At 47.3% G+C, this 16163-nt stretch overlaps 1 protein-coding gene across 1 annotated transcript in view; it reads right to left on the bottom strand.

The window, feature by feature from the left end:
• The window catches only part of LOC138515630 (transmembrane emp24 domain-containing protein 11-like), a 130154-nt gene that overhangs the window by 35775 nt on the left and 78216 nt on the right, over positions 1-16163 (bottom strand). The window contains exon 3 of the mRNA XM_069630337.1: positions 13318-13443. Coding sequence (XP_069486438.1) covers positions 13318-13443 — 126 coding nt within the window. The remainder of the gene's footprint in view (positions 1-13317; positions 13444-16163) is intronic.

The following is a 16163-nucleotide window of genomic DNA, read 5'->3' as shown; positions in this document are numbered from 1 at the left end:
GGGGTGGTGAAAATACTAGATCGTAGTAAGAATGGTGCCGCCAATGCCCTCTCTACCTCTATGTGTCTCCTTTCCCTTTGATCTCCAAACCAATAAAGAGCGAACCTGTCCTGTGCCACATTATAGTACGCTCCAAGTCCGGTAAGGCCAGCACGCCCCCCCCCCTTTACCCCTGTATTGGTACTATTAATTTATTCCATGATACTCTTAGCTGTTTACCGGCCCATATAAACTGAGTGATTAGGGATTTCAACTCTCGGAACTTGTCTACTGGAATTGCAATAGGTACGTTGAGAAATACATTGTTACGCTCACCTGGTATCCACGGGGACGCCACCCAGCCAGTTGGTCGTTGGTGCCCTTCCCGATGATTCCCTGGTGTGGTCTCAGTGTCGATGGGATTCCGCCTGGTTGTCGGAATTGGTGAGCTCTCCGTCCTGCTCTCTGGGCAGGGGCTCGTTGTCTTTTGTGGGCGCGGGCGGTCCAGTTACTTCACTGACTGCTGCCCTTGTAGTGTCTTTCAGGCAGATCTTATTGCGATTGATGGCGTCGTAATTCTTGCATGCCTTTTCTCTGTTCTAAATGTCTCTTTTTTTATCTCCTTAGGTGCACGGCGTGTCCGCTTGTAGAACTGGATATGCTGGTTCTCACCAGGAGATGATGGCGCGCTATAGCGCTATGATGCGGTAAGGAGGTGCTTTGTGTAGCGCAGCGATGTCTTGTCATCACTGACCTGTGCTTTTCTCTTTTCGTAGGTCGCAGTGAGTTCCCAGCGCAGATGGAGTTCCGGAGCTATGCCGACCGAAATTCAACCAACCATGTAAGTCTTTAAGCGCTTTGTGGTTGTAATGTCTCCACTACCTCCTTTAATGATGTCTTTCTCCTTTTCTCTGGTCCTTCGATCCGGGCAGTGAACTCCACCAACAGAGCTGCCCAGATGCTGCGAGCAGTGAAGGATGATGAATGCAGGTAAGATTCTGCTGCTAACGATGTTCTTGGTTTTTTCTGCAGATCCGGAATTCACCAGGCTCATGAGAAAGCTGGACACGGTGAGCGTCACGTTGCTAGAAGCAAAGTAACGCGAAGCGTGTTGTCTTGTTCGGGTGTGGTTTAAATAGCCACTGTAAAATAGTCCAGGTAAAGTAGTCCCTAGGCCACCACACCCAAAACACTAGACCGCATAGCTTGGTTCTTGGAATCAAGCTATGTGGATGCCTCCATGTTGGCTGAAAGCCTCAATAAAGTAGTTTCTCAAGCAGATGGCTTTCCGTACTGATGAGTCTGGCGCCAACGGCGCCAGGACTGGCCCCAAGAGGGCCTGAGAAGTGGATGCCAAGCCTTATTAGTGATCAGAGCCCTGATTCCACCTGGCCAATGGGCTTGCCAGTGGGGATCAGGGCTGAGGGTCTTGACATACATAGAGGAATCGGGGAGGCAGTACCATCTTGATCAAGGAGATCCTGCCGTATAGGTTAAGTGGTAAGCTCTTCCACCTGATGGCTGCCTCCCTCGCTTGGTTTAGTTCCATTGGGTAGTTCCATTGAGACATCCTCCATAACGGGGTGCAGGTTTTGCTCGGGGTCCTTTATGAACAACACCATGTTATCCGTATAGAGTGAGATAACTACCTTGGGTTTGAAAAGTTGGATACCCCAGTGAATGTGGGCCTCTCGTACCCTTTCGACCAATGGCTCAATCACTAGGGCAAACAGCAGTGGGGAGAAGGGACATCCCTGCCGCGTACCCCTGTTCGGAGTTATCCTGGGGATGAGTTGACCATTCACCTGCACTCTGGCGATTGATGACTTGTATAGCAGCGATACTATGGCGATATATTGCTGTCCTAACCACATTCTGCTCAAAACTGTAAACAAAAAGGGCCATGCCACTGAGTCGAAGGCCTTGGTGGCATCTAGCAGTGCTGTGACTACGTGATCTTTCTGATTAACTGCTGAGATCAGCCCAAACATTGTCCGTATCCCAAAAGACGTGGAACGTCCCGGCATAAATCCTGCCTGGTCGGCCCTCACCATCTCATTCATCAGGGGTACCAATCTGGAAGCCAATATCTTAGCTAGGATTATTGAATCTAAATCAATGAAGGAGATCTGTCTATATGATGCGCAATCATTCAATGGCTTGCCAGGTTTAGGCAACACTGTGACTAGGGCCTCCCTCAGGGACTCCGGAAGCCTCCCTTCTCGGACACTTTGGTTATAAATTTGTAAGAGGTAGGGGCCTATCTTTGTGGCGTAGTACTTATAGAATTCCGCCACAAACCCATCCTGCCCGGGGACCTTCCGGGAGGGCAGAGATCTAATGGCTGTCAATACTTCTTCTAAGGTTATTTGGCTATTCAATGCTGCTCTATATCCCTCCGTGCACCAATGTAGGGCCACCTGATCTAGGTATCCAACTAACTCTACTTGGGAGGTATGTATATGGGATGAGTACAAGTCTTTATAGAAACGGCAGAACTCCTGTATTATCCCAGCATTGTCAAATCTCTCCACTCCCTGCTCATCTATTATAGATATGACCCGTCCCTTGTGTGTTTCCAACTTTGCGGGCTTTGCCAGTAATCTTCCCGGTTTCTGCCCCTCCCCATACTGCCTCACGGCCACCCCCACCCCAGTATTTTGTTACCTCACTATGTGCCAATGTCTTATACTGCTCCATAAGTTGCTTTGTTTCTGCCTGTTGGCTGGGGGTCGCTGTAGTTTATGCGCGATGCCACGATATCCAGCTCACGTCTGTTCTGATTTAGCATCCCCACCTCTTTAGCAATACACTTGCCTCGTATCACACACTTGAAACACTCCCAGAGAGTTCCTGCCGATTCCACCGAGCCCTCATTGGTCTTGAAGAAAGTGTCTATAGACTTCGATATGCCCTTGCAGAACAATTCCTCCGTCAGAGCCTGACTTTTAAATCGCCATGATTTCCTTACCCTCACCCTACCTGATAATTCCATGTTTAGTAATACCGGTCCATGATCCGAAAGCCAGGATGGTGACCTCTGTTATGACTCCCATTAGTGCCTGAGAAATCCGAAAGAAATCCAGGTGCGACGCAGTATCATGAACCGTCGAGTGGAAGGTATATTGTCTCACCCCTTGATTCTTGAGTCTCCGCACATCTTCTAGTTCCCACATCTGACTCATGCCTCTTAGTTCACTATTTCCCTTAGTCGGGGGTCGGTGGGGGCCTATTATGCGGTCAAGCACCGGGTCCATCACCTCATTAAAATCGCCTGCCCAGATTATATCTCCAAGTGGAGCATCCCCCAAGTGTCGGTTAAACCATGCCAGTTGTGACTATGTCCTGATTAGGACCGTAATCATTAACTAGACTGTACAAGCGGCCCTGTATCGTGCCCCGCACTATCAGGCCCCTCCCCTCATTGTCCTTCACCGTGGAGATCAAATTGAACCCTACCGCACTGTGAACAAGGATGCCCACCCCTCTCCTATAGGACGAGTAAGAAGAAAAATATTGATGGCTGCTCCAGGCTTTGGCGAATTTCGATTCAACTTCTGGTGTGAGGTGCGTCTCCTGCAGCAACGCGATTCCCACTTGGTGATGCTGCAGGTAAAGGAACCTTCAGCATTTTGGTGGGCAATTCAGCCCACACACGTTCCATGTAAGGCATCTAATCGATCCCACCATAACTCAAGTTGTCACACTCCATTTTCTAAACCCCCTTTCTTAACCCGGGTGTGCCCTAGACTGTAGTTCTGCACCTTCCAAGTTGTGTAACCCATACCTTTCTGTGTGTTGTGATGCTTCCTCTCGTCGTGTACCCTCCCCATTACTGTCCCCCTCCCCCACCGACAACCCCAACCTGTCAGTAATATACATTCCCTTCCCCTCCCTAGGCTGGCTGCCCCTACCAGCCAGCATCTTGGTCTGTTTCACTTGGGTGGCAACCAGTGGCCCGACCATGTCTCTACACTTAATACGATAAGGTAAGTTCCTGACCACTTAGTATCTTTCCACCCCAGAGCTTGGCTGGGAACATTATGGCATAGCGAATGCCCCTCTCCCGCATCCTCTTCTTCACGTCTATGTAAGTTCTACGCACTGCTTGGACTTTATCGGAGAAATCCAGAAAAATTGTTATTGTGTCCCCTTTGTACGTGAGGGCCCCCTTCTCTCTTGCCTTCCTAAGGGCCGAGTCTCTGTCCCAATAGTTTAGCATTAGTGCGATTATTGGTTGTGGTGGAGCACCAAGTATTGGCTTCCTGCTGCTGGGTAGTCTGTGCGCTCTTTCCACTACATAGATGTTTGAAAAGTCATCCAGGCCCAATGCGTCCCTCAGGATCTCCTCCACCATAGGTTCCATGTTCCTCTGGTCCGCTGCTTCAGAAACGCCTATTATGTGCAGGTTATTTCCCGTGGACCTTGATTTTAAGTCATCTTGTTTCTCCATAAGTTCTTTTAATTTGTTTCAGGTCCCTGGATGTTGTAGCCGCCTCACCTTCAACCGTTGAGATCCTTCCCTCTGCTTCGCCTAGTCGTTCTCCATGTCTGTCCAGGCGGACTTGCATATGATCAACCTTACATGTTAACATGCCCATCTTTCCATCGAGGGACTGTATACTGCTTTGCAGCTGACTGAACATCTCTTTTATATTGTGGAACGCTGTTGAGGTGCCATGGGATGTCTGTGGGTTACCCCACCCCCCCCCTCGAGGGGCCTGCAGTCTCGGTGTGCTTGGGCTTAGACGTAGCCTCAAATTGGAGCTTAGTATGCTGTTTCCAGCTATCGTTTGCCTTGGCCATCTTTCGATCTATTGTTCTTCACTTATGCCTCTGCCCCTCCTTGGCCATCTTTATTCGTGGGCTATATGCCTCTTTCCGATTACTGTGGACAATGTCCTTAAGATATTCTGATCCAGAGATGTTAAATGCTCATGGGGATCTGGTTCCTACGGTGGCGACTGTGTTGCCCTCTCGTCCTTGTTTATGGTCGTTCACTGTGGTGCAGGGAAATGTTGATTCAGTGTACCCTGTTGTCTCTTGCCAAAATGGTTTGATATAGTTACACCTCGGCCTGGTTCAGTGGGAGGCAGTAGTCCTTAGAGCTGTGTGGTTAAAGCGATCGCACAGGCGTTACAGCGGCACCTCCTGCCTATTTTAAAGTGAATGTTCTTCCTGCATTGGGCTAGCGCTGGTCCCGGGGTACATTATCTCACGGGCTCAGAGTGAGGTATTTCCAGGGCTTCCGGCCCTTACTACATATGGCAGATGCTCCTCCGTTTCTGTCTGGTCCTTGTGTTGTTTCCTCCAGCGGTTTCCAGCAGCTGAGTCCCCTGATGTGTGACCTGCCCAGGGCAGCACCCTGCTTTGTTGTTTAGCTGCAGGCTTTCATGGGTGGATGAGTGCCTCTGTTTGCTCTGGCCCCCGTGTAATCATTGATGAGTCACCGATGGCTGAGGGGACTCAAGGGATCAGAGAGTTAGGACTGAGGTGTCATTTATATGTCCTGATACATTCCGTGGCTCTCAGCCCTGGAGCCCCACAGAGTGACTCGTTTTTGCTGGATGGGGGTGTATATACTGAGTGCTTCACGTCATGCTGCGGATCAGGAAGCCCTCTGCCCCACTGGAACGCAAGAACTTTCCCTCCGCCGCCTTTGGTATCTGCCTCCCCACCCCGAGTGGTCCAGCCCATATCGTTACTCACCCAGGATGCTTGCCGCATCTGTGCCTCTACTGTAGGAGGTCCTCCACCCCCTCCTGGTTAGGTGTCCTCACCAACACGTTGTTGTGCCCTATTGTGGGCGTATGGATCTCTCCTTGCTCTTCTTGCGTTTGGCTGAGGGCCTCCACTCCCTCTTACCTCAGTCGGGATCACTCTCAGCTGGCCCCAGCACTGGGTTGACCGGTCATGCTGTTCCTCCGGAGGTGGGGGTTGATGGGGGAGACCGGCCGTGCAGCGTGGTGCCAGTCCAGCCCTCCTTGCAGCCACGCCTCCTCCAGTACGAAACGGACACTCACTGTAGTTTCCAGCCTGGTTCTCCCGCCCTGCTCCTGCTCACGTGAGTGTTCCTGCAAGGTATTCACTTGGAGCCCCTCGGTACGCCACCTATATTCAGGCCTGCCGGCTCACGTCCCGGCTGGGAAACTCGCCCCGGGCTTTCTATCAGCATGGCTCCTCCGATGACTTCCTCATAACATGCTGCGTTCTTATGCTGGGCCTGCTCTGATCACGCAGCTCTGCTCCCTCTGCCCTGTTCTTCACCATGCAGGACTCTGGTATCACCGGATTTCGGCAGGGCATGCCAGGGACCCTTGGCCAACTTGTTGCTTGTTCCCAGTATGGCTTTGGGTGAGAAAAATGGCAGGATCTTGATCAGATTTATTCGTAGTGCAGAGAGCTCACTGGCTCACAGCCATCTTGGTTGGGCTCCCTAGCACCCCCCATGGATGAAGTATGTTTGTATGGATAACAATGTTTAGTTTTCCTTGGATTAGACCTCAAAGTTTGTAAAAGTGTGCAGAGCTGAAGTTTGTTTTTGCATGGTTAGTAAAATGTAGGAAAGCAATAGCTGCAGTGTGTTTCTGCATAGCTAGCAAAATGTAGAACAGCATGCTTTCACAAAACCGCTGACAACGAAGAAAGAAGGCTTTGAAGCATCCCTATTATGGAAAGAAAAAGGATGGATTGGGCTGAGGTCATGGTCCAGCTCCAGTGACATCACCATGGCAAGCTGGACCTATATAAACCCCTCCTTGAAACCATTTTGGCAGGCAGGAATGGGAAATGGGACAGGAGAAGAACGTTCAGGCAGCAGAGTTCTTTGCTACCATCCTCATTTGTAAGATTAAACTTGTTATACTTACAAGATCGCCTTTGGCCTTATTTCCCTAGCAGGGTGTATTGATTCTGGTGTGAGTGTATTTAGGGACACCCTTACAATTGGTGACTAACCCGACGGGATCCCAGCTTTCCGCGTACCTTGCGGAGGCTCCAGGCCGCTTCTCCAGACAAGAGCCACGCCCACCTACAGCGACCGTCCACCAAATCAAAAAACACATGTTTCCTGAGTAGTTTTAGAAGGAGCCATTTTAATAAAAATCCTCTCGGCTCTTTGAAGCAGGGCACGGCTCCAGAGAGGACAGGCCAGTATTGGACCACATAACAGAGAAATCCAGGAACATGCACATGTAAGTAGACTCTTGGAAGAGATAACAAGAAGGGGACAAGTGTGTATGACAGTATGTGAGGTGTGAATGGATGGAGTACAAGGTCAATGACAGAGTGGATAGGAATGTTTGGTGATGTGTTAAGGTATAGATTGGATAGGATTTCGGTGATGTGGTAAGGTATAGATTGGATAGGAGTTGACAAATGTATTGAAATTGTCGGGTATTTCTGTTTTTCGACTTATAATGGAGAAAGGGAGCCTCAGCGTATAAAGACTGAGAGGTAAGGGATCCTCAGCCATAATAGGTTGAGAAGATAGTGCCATGCAGAATTCTTTTATGACAATAAAAGCAATGGGATCCTCAGCATGCAAATAAAGCTGGAAATGTGGTACTACGAGTATATACAGAAAAAATAAATAGTGGCTCGGTATAACAAATGGGCCTGGATTTGAGTGAATTATTATAGTATATTTTCTCTTGCTGTCTTTCGTGGTAAAAAAGGAAGGAAAGTGGGTGAGTTGTGGTGTGTGTGTGTGTGTGTGTGTGTGAAAACAAAGTGGGAAAAAAGGGGTGGAGGAAAGAAGTGGGTTGATCTGTATTTCTGTGTAACAAGCAGCATCGTGCGCAGCATGGCAGTAAGGTCTAAGTGAAACATAAGGGACATGCGCAGTATTAGTATAGGGAAGAAACACCAATAAAACACATGCATAGTGTCCTGCCACTGTGCTGTGACAGGATAGAAAAATATTATAGACATTGGGTGTTGGAAACAAAGGAAGGGGGATGTCCTGCTCCTGGCCAGAGCAGGGCTCCCATAACAGAAATACGCTAGAAAGAATGTCAATTTTATTTTAGCATCAAAATATAAGGCAACAGAGTTACAAAAAAGAAAAGAGATTTTATATCTCTGGTGTTCATTCGAGAATATGAAAGATCAGGAGGGTAAAAAAGAGATCCAATGTAAGGGGACATACCCCATAATGCCTAAACCTGCTGTAGTGTATACGAAACCAGTCTATAAGCCTCCAGTGGTTTGAGAAATTTGCGACAACAGTATCATCAGGATCAGCAACTAAGGGGAGGAACTCAAGAGCTTCATATAACCCATCCACAAGCGCATACATGCCCGTAGCATGAGTGTATTCCCAGGGGGTTCACAAGCAGATATGAACAATGAGTTAAGAGCGTTGTGGGAAACCTTGGTCAGGTTAAAAGAACCTGGAGATGTAACAAAAGAAATAAGGATACCTGTGCAGAAAATAGGGGATTGGAATTCAGGAGATGTTTTGGTTAGATTCAACCCTGGGCCAATAAGAAATGTTTGTATCGAAAAAAGATGATGTGGAAATAAGAAATGGGGCAATAGGAAATGTTTGTATCGAAAAAGATGATGGGGAGAGGCCATGCACGGTTCTGGGACAAGGAGTCGAACCAGCAAGGGAAAATGAATGGAAAGATCAAGATGGCAAGAATAATGAAGAGGCAGGGGAAGAAAGATCTAGGAGAGGAGGCAGCGAGAAACCCATCCCCACCACAAGAGGCATGGTGGTAGTACAAGATCAGAAAAATACAAACAAAATAAGACATGCAGATGCCTCATAGGAGTAGGGATAATGCAGTATGTGCCATGGCCTCAAATGGGCACAAATAATTTTATTAAAGCTCTCCCCCAGTTTACAGCCAGAGCCAGTAAATGGATCTATGAATTTGAGAAACAAACAGCAGGGTTAACCTTAGCACTAGGAGACCTTAAAGGTTTACTGGTCGCCATAGTTGGAGACCAGGTTGGGTACATATGGGTAAAGGCTGGGTACCCTGTGATAACTCTTGGAAATAACAAACATGATGGAGCCGCCTCTAATGAAGTAAGGGCAAGTGTATGGGATGCCCTACGAAAGATGTACCCAGGCACCCCTGACTTGCATTTTTAATGCAGTCCCCAATGGGTGATGATGAGGACCCTGTTAGGTTTATTCCTAAGTTACAGGAAATGTGGAGAGTTGTGGCAGGAGGGCAATGGGACCATTCAGTCCCATTTCTCTACTTCATCGTAAAGAGGGACTACCAAAAGAGGTCCAGAAGGCACTAGACGTCATTGTGGGAGTTGAAGCCAAAGGGTGGGTGGAGATACAAAGCATAATAGTCCACCATTGAAGGAGAATCAAGGAGCAGGACAGGGAGACCGCCCAGGTGCGGCAAATGGATGAGGCAAAACTAGAGGAAAAGAAACTAAATAATGTCGTCCAAACACCAGTGACGACACCGGCTCAGGGGGAGCGGACAGAAGATAATCAACAGATTGTGAATGACACAATTGCGGCATTATGGGCTGAAGGAGGACAGGGACAATGGGGTGGGGGACAGTACCTCAACCCACAGTGGCAGTATGGAGGAGTACCAAGGGGAAGAGAGGGATTTCGAGGAGCAAGGGCAGGAGGCTTTGGAGAGGATAGAGCCTTGGGGAGGAGGATTGGGAACATCACAGTGCTAGTATTGCTGGTCTCTTGACTTTGCCAGAATGTGTTTTTGCATACAGTTCACTTTGTGGTGCTCTTATTCTTCACCACATTGTCATACTTTTCAGCAATATTTCATACTGCTTTCTATTGTATTTCTTATGATTCATGCTTTTCTTTCAATATAATGTATTGGTACTTCACACAAACTTATCATTGGTGTATAGCTTTGCCAAAGGTTTGTATTTTAGGTCTGCATTCAATGATTTGATCTTTTACTCTGCTGCTCACAATTGATTTGCCCGTATTATTCCTCACAACCTGTTTGTCATGATCTCTGCTTCCAAAAGATCAGGACTTGCCCGACTCCCTTGGAAGCAGACCCATAACCCCGGTTCCGAGTGCCAGCCAGTCCCAATTGGGACCTTTTGGACCCTGTCCTGGCGCCAGTGGCACCAGGCTCATAAAGATGCCCAGTCCCAGCGCTGGAAGCGCCGGGCTCATAATGCTTGGGTGGACTTACCTGCAGCAGACCATGCTGCTTACTTACCTGCCAGTTGAACCCCTGATCCTCTTCTGTTTGGGACTACTTTTCCTGTTGGGTGGGGCAGGAGCCACTCCCTAGGTTCAGAACACTGGAACTCTTCTGGAAAGCAGGAACTCTTTTCTTACCTAGGCGTGGCTGTGGAAGGAGACACCTAAGCACTACAGGAGGCTATTTAAACCACACCCGATGGATGAATCTTGCTTTGCGTTATTCTGCATTCTCTGCAGCAGAACGCTCATCGTGTCTTCTGCTTCTGATCCTGGGCCTAAGGGAACAAAGGCTTACCATCCTGGAATCCAGTCTTCAGCAGCACCTGTAAAGACAAAGAAAGAACAGGTTAGCACTACGGTCTTCAGTGGCAGCGCATCTCTTACCTTGTCCATCGGCTGTCACCAACGCCTCGCGCTGCATTCCGGCATCTGAAAGACAAAGGCTTACCTACTCTTCGCATGCTCCGGAGGTCTTCGCACTGCATTCCGACATCTGAAAGACAAAAGGTTACCAGCTCTTCGCACGCTCCGGAGGCCTTCGGCGCTGCATCCCGCATCTGAAAGACAAAAGAAGGTGCGTTTAAAGACATTGGGCAACTTTATTACTCACGTGCCATTACTCCTTCCCACGCCGAATCCAGTGGGTATTCCAGCACCCTTCAGCTTCTCTAAAGCTCCCAACTTGTACCTGCAAGATAAAAGGGACAGTTAGTGCGCATCGTGAAGCAGGCTACAAGCGCTTACTTACGTGCTTCCAGGCGCTTCTATTCCTCACGCGGGTTCGATCCTCAACTCTCATCAGCCCGCCATCCGCCATCGCCGGAACCCTGCAAAACAAGAGATATCATTACAAAAGACTTTTAAGACATTTGAAGTGCCCAGAACTTACCGTTCGTGCAGTTAACGACGGACAGCAGTCCTCTGAGGTCAAGAGGCCTGCACCCTTATCCAGTGAAGAAACTGGTTACGGCACCCTGCCCCGAGGCAGATGGAGAGCTTGGCGTTCATTTACCTAAGGTGAGGGCGTTAACCCTTGGGGTTCTACAGGAGAAGAGAAAGGGAAGAGGAGAGAGGCACCCAATAACCCCAGTTCATTAATCCCATATTTTCTATCTGCAGACATCTTACTCTTCGAGTCAGACATACAGTGCACAGAGGTCCAGCCCAAAGAGCCAACCGTGTGTTACACATCACCTTTGAAGATACGGCATTCACCCAGTCAAGACCGGCGCCTCTGCGGGAATCAGGTGAGCGTTACACTGTTGCATTGGTTTTGTTGCATCTTACACATACTCTTTCATTCATTCAGCATCTACTTTAGCTTCCCAACAGCCCCCAGATGCACCCCGGTTTGAGTGCACTTCCCTTTTCACTCACCGGTCCATTTCATCTCCTGAAGCAGCTGCTTTCTCTCTTTCTGCTCCGCTGACACGTTTCCTCTGACCGCAAGACCTGCTCGCACTTCGCCTACTCTCTGTGTGTTGTTGGCACCCCTTCTTGCTTCCCGCGGGCGCTGGCAGTAACTTGCAGCTTGCAGATCTCTTCCATGTCCACAGCTCCTGCTGCTGACACCCGACCAACAAGGCTCCCACTTTTGTGCCCCTCTCGAAGCCCACCCGGGACTTGGCTCCACAGCTTCTTGACGTTGCTTGTCGGCATCCTGGCTTTCCTGCAGGACCCAACCGGGCCGCCTCCTTCTGAACAGGATTCTCCCTTCAGGTCTGCAACACTCGGCCCGGCTTCGCTCCTGCTGGTCTTTCTCACCCACTTGACGGCTCCACCTTTTATACACCTGCAACTATTTGACAGGTTGCAAGTGTGAGTCCTCAATCTCAACTGCCTGGCCATAATTAGTGGAGCACGCTGGACATGCCTGACCCGTACAACAGTCTGAAGACGTCTTCCTCATCTCAGTACTAGAGTGGTGAAATTACATGTTAGTGTTCAGTACTCCTAGTCGCCTCTTCCTCGTCCCAGGACTGTAATGTTCTGAATGAGGGGAGATGGTTTGCAACAGCCTATAAGGGCAGGGGGAGGGTGAAGTTGTGTAGAAATATACATTTATGAAAACCAGTTCTCTGTCTGTTTCTCTGTTATAATGTCACACAACCGTTTTGCTGTGGTCCACAAATAGCAACTCAAATGACCTGTGTGTGTTTTAAGTTGCAGCTGCTACTCTCAAGCTAGGAAATACCTGTACACAAACACCAGCAGGTGATGACTCTTCCCCCTGAACTCAAGCCAAGGATAGAAAATAACACATGTTTGGCCTCCCCCCTGCATGTCTATTTGTATTTAACTTTCTGTTCACCCGGTCAGTGGGTTGCCTCTCAAGGACCCTGTGTTATTAACATGTCATGCTAACATAGCTAAAAAGATTTTTATAAGATAAAAGATTCTGTGAAGACAAAGAGCTTTAGCGAAACAATGTGCTATCGCCTCTCTCAGCTCAAACACTTTGATAATGCTAAATAAATGTATCTATGTGACTGTTATTCTGTGAAAGTGTCTCATTCTTAGTTTATATTCCAGTCGGGAAGGACCTTTTAGGAGGGGCTTACAGCTTTGCTGCAATTACCCAGTTGGTTCTCATAGGGGGGATAACATGTCTCCCCTGCGGACCTCCTCTTCTTCACCTTCTTCCTAGTGTTCCTGTATCTATGATATCTTCTGGGTTTATCCTGGGCAGAGGGAAAAGGGTAGCAACATCCTGTAAATGCCTCTGGGACTGAGGGTTCATCGTTGATTGGAAATGAGGGAAAATGCATCTCACCCAAGTACATCCCCCAAGTCTCCCCTACCCAGGTGATCCTCACTTGCATCCCATCCCCCTGGTTGGGATCGAAGAGCGATGGCCCTTCCCTGGCCACCTGAGCAGAGGATGATGGAGAGAAAGAAGTAAGGATGCCCTCGGGTTCCTCACACAACCCTCTGGGATCCCGTTATTGCATTTGACTATCTGTTTGGTATTGTTTGGATTCTATCTGTAGTTTCTTATTTCCTATTTTTGTATTTGCTCCTTTAGTTATTAATTCAATTACGCATTCATTTTTTCAGCAGTGATTGCATGTCATAAAACCATGCAGAAGCAGTGCTCTGGCAGGCAATAATTGTGCATATTCCACGTAGTGTACTAGTTAGAATACTTATGATGCCAAAGGTATACATACCAATCTACTTGCTCCAAAAACCATGAGTCTCGTTGAATTAGACTGCAAACAGATATTGTGCTCGCCAGACAAATGTGATGTAAAAGTAAACTTTGATTCGGGTCCATACAATTTTGATAACAGAATCTGCAATGGGAAGACAAAAGTTATACATTTTATAGGATTACAGTATTTGAAACTGTTTTGCCTGTGTTTTGCCTGTTTTCTTAACATCTGCTACACTCCCTATTTGTACCATGTTGCCCGTTGTCCACACATTTTAGTTTTTAAATTCAGGTAAAAGTTTTAGACAGTTTAATATAGTGGGCCTCATCACGAGTTGGGCTGTAGCCCTTAAATGCTGTGGTAACGGTATTGCCGCCTGATTTAAGGGCTGGCCCTATCACGAGTTGGGTGCCAAAAGGCGTCTGTTTTACCGCCAGCTTTTTTCTGGAGGTGCAAATCCCTGTTTTTGGCAGTATTACAGTCGGCTGTATTAGCCCGCAGTATTAGCACCGTAAATTCCATTAGCACCGTAAATTCCCCATTGGATCCAATGGACCCAATCAGGAATGGGGATTTGCCATTAAGGCCCAACCCGTGATCCGGTGGTAATACCACCGGGCCGGTCAGTGCTAGGGCTATTACAGTCGGCGGATTTACAGCCGGGAATACAGCCCAACTTGTGATGAGGGCCAGTGAATGTTTAGAAATATCACTCTTTTTTCTTTCTGGAAATTCTAGTCTCGGTGTGAGAAAAGTGACAGACAAATGACGACCTGGAACTGACATTGAAGTGCAGAAATGCACTGCCACCACTCAAGATGACAGCTATCAAAATGCCTGTTACAGCGATATCAGAAAAGAATACAATGTTCCTCAACTTCTGGAACAGAGACTGGGCCTCTGTTACCGGACTGTGCCGGTCCGGTAACAACGGTGCTGGTAAGGCTGCGGGTGGGACGGCACCCGCACACAGACCTTTTTTGGTAGCACCGGCACCGTTATTACCGGTGCTTCCATCATTCCCATTCCCATTGAATCCTATGGGACTGAAATGGGAATGGGGAATACCATTTTCCCGGGCGCCTCACTTCCCAGACCGGTGGGATTAGAATCCCCTGCTGTTACTGGCAAGCCAGGCGTTGCGAAATTTCGCAAGTCCGGCAGTGGCCCGCCGGTTTTACCGGCACAGCTACCGCTGGACTTCTAATGAGGCCCAATGTTCTTGTGTGTATTCACAGATGAAAAGAAACATTTTGTGAGTGTGAAATGAGTGCAGTCACATTTAAATAACAAGGTATATAAGATAGCGCTTTCCAACCTATTTTTCCACAATGCAGATACTTGATAGGGAGCTTCTTTTTACAAACAATAAAATCTAACACCATATTGAAACAATGTAAAAATATTTATAAATGTACATAGGGAATTATTACTACATTTGTTTTATTATCAGGAGTGAGCGCAGATTGAATTTTAGTACAATATCCAAGTACTGCAATTCTGGAAGTTATATAACTCTCTAATATCTATCGAAGGTCAATATACAAGTCCCATGCATTCAAAAGGAGACAAATGGATACGCCGACCCAAAACAGTGGGTACTGCCATCATACTTGCCCACTTGGACATTTCTGTGACCTGACTTGAATTACTAGAGAATGTCTGCTAACAAGTGGGTTAGCAGTATCATGATCACCTTCCCAAATATGTCCACCAACCCTGTTAACATTAACAATGCAGGTTATGCTGTCAGTACCTGACATAATTTTAAAGTTAAAAACAGCTGCTTTTAAAACAAGGACTTCAGATTACAGTTTAGTGAACATGACGATAAAAAGTGCTCCTGAAATTCTATAGTCTCTGCATCACAAATACAGTTGGTAGCAAAATTTGAGACTAGGCAAGCTGCTAGTGCAAAATGAGAAAACCTGCTTAACATCAAACGCATGAGATATTGCTTCGGACCAAGAATATTAGTCAAATATTGTAAACATGGGTAGCAGTACTGGTGAAATAGACTATTCAAGTAGAATATTTGCCAGAAAGCACCTCACTATATTCAGACAATCTATTGCTAGCCTTTTAATCTCTTCCATGTAATCTACACAAATCAATTGTCTATCTGCCTAACAGCTCACTCCCAAATCTGCCAGGTGTTTTATTTTACATGGGTTAATCATGTCTAAAAATGTCAAGTTGTAAGCCACTAGCGGTATAAAAAGTCATTTGACCTCTCAGTTCACCACATACACTGAGCATCCCATTTATTACTCGCCAAGATTCATTTATTACTAGCTAGTGTCTACTGCAAGTGCAAGGTTTGAGCCCTGGTTAGACCCTCTTCGGGAGCATGATGTGCTGTTATGCAGTAATTCATAGAATAGTGCTTGCTCCAAATAAACTCCTTAACTCACCATTAACCTGCACCAAAGCTTTGCACCAATGCTTTACCAGATCATTACCTATAATATCTGGACACCACGAGCAACAGTCTCTTCAAAAATGATTTCCTCTTGGGTCCCTTAATTAACCTTAACCTTCAGAAGACTCTCGAAAAAATGTATTCTTCAGTACATGGAGCATTTTTGTGGGCCTCTGTTTTAACATTGTAGTAGTTCAATGCTGTCTCTGCAACTGTGCTACCATGGTCAGAATCAAAATGCAGAATAACCCCAGCAGACAGACTTGCGGTGTGCTCCAGTGGCTGAACCTGCCTCAGTTATGTTGCATTGGATGCAGAGGATAGCTAAAGATGCAAGACGTTTTATGTTTGGATCAAGGACCGTGTATTATGCAGTAGCTGTCAGGAGACTTCAGGAACATTTTTAACCAAAGAAAACTGACATTCGAGCATCATAAGT

Source organism: Ambystoma mexicanum, chromosome 6q (assembly GCF_040938575.1).
Source record: "Ambystoma mexicanum isolate Mex_15411 chromosome 6q, UKY_AmexF1_1, whole genome shotgun sequence".
Classification (NCBI taxonomy): Eukaryota; Metazoa; Chordata; class Amphibia; order Caudata; family Ambystomatidae; genus Ambystoma; species Ambystoma mexicanum.
Note: the sequence above shows the minus strand (reverse complement) of the source record. Positions and strands in the feature narration are given on the sequence as shown.